General features: G+C 34.8%; 1 protein-coding gene across 1 annotated transcript; it reads left to right on the forward strand.

Annotated features, from left to right (window-relative positions):
• The first annotated feature begins 917 nt into the window (after positions 1–917).
• LOC105501402 (dnaJ homolog subfamily C member 8) lies at positions 918–1,848 on the forward strand. Its single transcript, XM_011927337.1, has one exon. It carries the CDS (start codon positions 933–935, stop codon positions 1,683–1,685), a length of 753 nt encoding a protein of 250 aa, XP_011782727.1. The 5' UTR covers positions 918–932; the 3' UTR covers positions 1,686–1,848.
• The last annotated feature ends 3,110 nt before the right edge of the window (positions 1,849–4,958 follow it).

Below are 4,958 nucleotides of genomic sequence, written 5' to 3' on the forward strand. Positions count from 1 at the left end.
ACCAATAGAATAATGCTCTGTGACTTTCAAGGTTTGGTGATAAGAAGTCTTCAGCTTCAGCCTAACTTGAAATGTTTACTTTGGGAAAACCAGCCGGCATATAAAAAGTCTTACTACCCCAAGACCATCATGTTATGTGGAAATCCAAACCGGCTAAGTAAGACAGAGAGAAAGCGGGGACATGGGTGGGGGGAGAGAGAGAGAGAGAGATCTCCAGCCAATTCCCTCTCTCTATCTGAGGCACCAGTCATGTGAAGCAATAAGCTATCTTCAATGCCCAGCTCAGTCAAACCCTCAAAGTATGCCAGCCCCAGCCACTATCTAAGTGCAATGGGATGAAGGACCTCCAGAGAAAACCACGAGCCTAATCAAACTATGTGCACTGTGAGAGAGTATCATAAATTGTTTCAAGCTAGAAATTTTTATAGTGCTTTGCTCCACAAGAGAAGATGAATATGAAAGAAAAGTAACATAGTGAACACCTAAGTCCTGACCACCAGATTTAGCAAATCTTAACGTTTTGCCGTATTTGCTTCAGATATTTTTAATGAGATAAAGCTCTACATAAACGGTTGAAATAGTCAATGTTGCTCTTCCTGATTTCATTCCTCTTTCTGCCACAGATAGCCATTATCTTGAATTTGTTATTTATTTTTTCATGCAAATTTGTTCATTTGGCTACGTATATACCCACAACTAAATGATGTTTTTTTATGTTTTAAATTTTATATGAGTATTTGGCTGAAGATATTATCATTATTGAGAGAAAGAGGTTTGCTCCCTGATGCACTAGAAGCTAATACTATGTCATTGAGTTTTTGAGAAAAGAAAAGGTTTTTATTGCAATTTGACTAACAAAGTGACATGAGTCCAGTTCAAATCTGTCTCCCTGTGCTCGCTTTAAAGTAGTAATTTTAGGCTGGGCCGGGGAAATGGCGGCTTCAGGAGAGAGCGGGACTTCGGGCAGCGGAGGCAGCACCGAGGAAGCCTTCATGACCTTCTACAGTGAGGTGAAACAAATAGAGAAGAGAGACTCAGTTCTAACATCGAAAAATCAGATTGAAAGACTGACCCGTCCTGGTTCCTCTTACTTCAATTTGAACCCATTTGAGGTTCTTCAGATAGATCCTGAAGTTACAGATGAGGAAATAAAAAAGAGGTTTCGGCAGTTATCCATCTTGGTGCATCCTGACAAAAATCAAGATGATGCTGACAGAGCACAAAAGGCTTTTGAAGCTGTGGACAAAGCTTACAAGTTGCTACTGGATCAGGAGCAAAAGAAGAGGGCCCTGGATGTAATTCAGGCAGGGAAAGAATACGTGGAACACACTGTGAAAGAGCGAAAAAAACAATTAAAGAAGGAAGGAAAACCTACAATTGTAGAGGAGGACGATCCTGAACTGTTCAAACAAGCTGAATATAAACAGACAATGAAACTCTTTGCTGAGCTGGAAATTAAAAGGAAAGAGAGAGAAGCCAAACAGATGCATGAAAGGAAACGACAAAGTGAAGAAGAGACTGAAGCTCAAGAAAAAGCCAAACGGGAAAGAGAGTGGCAGAAAAACTTTGAGGAAAGTCGACATGGTCGTGTGGACAGCTGGCGAAACTTCCAAGCCAATACAAAGGGGAAGAAAGAGAAGAAAAATCGGACCTTCCTGAGATCACCAAAAGTAAAAATGGAGTAGCGTGAGTGACCAGCCGGGGTCACAGGCACAGAACCTTCCCCCTGCTATCTCCGTTCCTGCTTCGAAGGACTCATTCTTTCCTCCCACTTCCACCCCAACATAGAGTAGAATTTGCTTTTTAGTCCATTTTGTTTTCAATACAATTTAATATTGATCAGAGTAAAAAAATAAATAAATAAATAAATAGAAAATAAAGTAGTAATTTTATTACAAAAAGTTTAGGGGGTGAATTCTGGAATTAGTAGGAGATTGGTGGAAGGAAAAAGGAGGTCTGGAAAGTCCCTGGGCATGCACAGGTATCTCTTCATGCCTCCTCATGGGTCCCATGTGCAAATTTGGGAGGAGTTAGTATAAAACATGCAATGAAAATTCAGCCTGTGATGTCAGCATGTCTGTTCTCTGCAAAATCTAGTTTAACAGCCATATTGGCGTTAACCCATTTTAGCTAGTTTTGTTACAAGCAGAGGGAGTTTTAGCACTGTTTCTTTTTTATCCGTTATCTTGTAAACTAAACAATTTCTGTCAGTCATTGGTGTCTTCAACTCTTTGGAGAATGGTTTCTTTATTTTGCCTCTTGCTTATTTTGTATGCATTTACTCCTGATATATTTATATTGAAATATATATCTTATTTCCTTATTTTAATTGTGGTCTAGTTCTCTCTTTACATCACAATATAATGTATCCACTTCCCTGCTAAATGACATTTAATTTGTTTCTAAGTTTCCACTATTACAAACAACATAACATATTTTAGATGTCTCCTCATGAACATGTTTGAGAGTTTCTTGGAGATATAAAATTTAAATTAGATGGTTTGGTCATATGGTATGAATATGTTAAAACTTAAACATATTGGCAAACTGCTTTCCAAAGTGGTTCTATTAGTCCCTTATCAGTCTTGAAACAAGACATGATATTGTATTCATTATAAAATAGGCACTTGGCAACAAATTTAACAATGTTTAAATGGCCATCAAATGAATCATACCTCCAGTATTTACATCTTTGTGTATCCCCTCTAAATGAATGATATGAGTTAATTTGGGGCACTATTGGTAATGCATAAATTATCCTTGCAAACCATTACTATTAGGTGCTGAAAATAAATCTATTTCTTAACAATAGTATCATCTTTTTCAGAAACTTTAAAAATACACACATACCACACATATACCTAACATAATTAAAGGAATGTTTCTTGTAATAATTAGTACTCTGTACTAATTACACACAATCACACACACAATCTCACACACACAATTATGGCTTTTTGGAGTAGTACTTCTAAACTTATTCTGAGAGCTTATTTCAGAATTCAAGGTCTGATGAGTAAAATAGTGCTTCACACATTATTAGGCATTTTCAATTGAGCCCAAAAGTAGTTATCAAATGTATTACTTGGACTGTATTCCCTTAAACGGTCTTCTTTCCACTTATTTTAAAGCTTCAGACTTTCAAATAAAACAAAAGCTAATATTGAATAACTAATATTTCTGAATGTATTTCAAATTAATGTGAGATCTTGGAGACTATTAAGTGTTGATATATTGTCTTAATGTCCAACTTGATCTCAGAAAATTATAAAAAATAATTAATAATCTAAAATACATACTATAATAGGTGACTTTCCAAATTTCATGTGTAGAGTTTATTCAGATAAAAATATTGTCAAAATTTTATTTTCTCAAACAATTGCACTGAAATAACTAAATCTGCATTAACTATATGGCAAAAAAAATTCTTATTTTGACAGCAGTATTAACTGGTATTATGAAATGTTTACTCAAATACAATATGTTAAATTCTCCCAGATTAGGAAACCCTTGACACTGTTGGTGGGAATGTAAACTGGTACAGCCATTGTGGAAACGGTATGGAGGTTCCTCAAAAAACTAAACATAGCACTATTATATGACCTAGCAATCCCTCTTCTGAACATACACCCAAAGGAAATAAAATCAGCATCTTGTAGAGATATCTGAGCTCTAATGTTTATTGCAGCATTATTCATAATAGTCAAGATATGGATACAACCTATGTGTCCATCAGTGAATGAATGAATAAAGAAACTTTTATATGTATATGTGTATGTGTGCATATATATGTGTGTGTATGTATGCGTGTGTGTACATATATATAGACACACACATATATATTCAGCTTTAAAAAAGAAGGGATACTGCCATTTGCAACAACATAGATGAACCTGGTGGACATATAGTAAGTGAAATAGACCAGACACAGAAAGCACAGAAAAATAAATATGAAATGATCTCACTTATTTGTGGAATCTATAAATAGTCAAATATGTAGAAACTGAGAGTAGAATGGTAGTTTCCAAAAGAGGGTGGTGGGGGGAATTTAGGAGATACAGCTTGAAGCATACAAAGTTATAGTTCTGTATAAGAAAGTTATCATTATTACATATTATATAATATTTAATTATAATTATACTATATAATATAATATGTTATGTATAATAAGATCAGCATGAGGCCACAGTTAATAATGTTTCATTGCGCACTGAAGAGTAATTTGCTAAGAGAGTAGATTTTAGGTACTCGAACCTCACACACAAAAAGGTAACTATGTAAGGTGGTGGATCTGTTAATTTGACTGTAAAAGTCATTTTGCTATATATGTATATCAAAACATCTTGTTGTATACCTCGAATACATACAATAAGAAATGAATGAAGATAAAAAATCTATAACTAGACAATGATAATAGGCTGATGTACAGGTAATATTTCAGTGGAAACACTGTTTTAATACACATAAGAAAAGGCATTAACTAAGAGAGTATCAAATCAATTCTTCTCACCTATGCAAAATACAAGGGACAGAGAAATACATTAACATAAAATTGTCAACAGCTTCTAAATTCTTGGAACAGAAACATTTCAAACTGGGCCTATATCTACAAGTCTTCAGAATTTAAAGCAGTAATTCACATCAGTACCCTCCTCAAATGGTTACAGTTGTTTCAATATTTACCAGAAAGAATTAATGAAAAAAAAAAAAACAGGAACAGGTTGAACCCTTTCAGACTATTTACTTTATTACTGCTCAAATATTTTGCGTACCAAGCTCCTTGGACATATGATAAATTGACAATAAATGGGACCGGGTACCCACAAGAGACTTAAGATCTACATGACAGTCTATAGAAACTGGCAATGGGGAAGCTTATAAAATGTGATAGAGATTTTTATCACACATTAACTACAAATATTCATTCACTTGTTTGGTTGAATGTTCTATTATTTGAG

This window comes from Colobus angolensis, unplaced genomic scaffold, assembly GCF_000951035.1.
Source record: "Colobus angolensis palliatus isolate OR3802 unplaced genomic scaffold, Cang.pa_1.0 Scaffold71, whole genome shotgun sequence".
Taxonomy (NCBI): Eukaryota; Metazoa; Chordata; class Mammalia; order Primates; family Cercopithecidae; genus Colobus; species Colobus angolensis.

Coding starts and splice junctions, on each gene's coding strand:
- LOC105501402 (XM_011927337.1), top strand. CDS start 933: ATGGCGGCTTCAGGAGAGAGCGGGACTTCGGGCAGCGGAGGCAGCACC.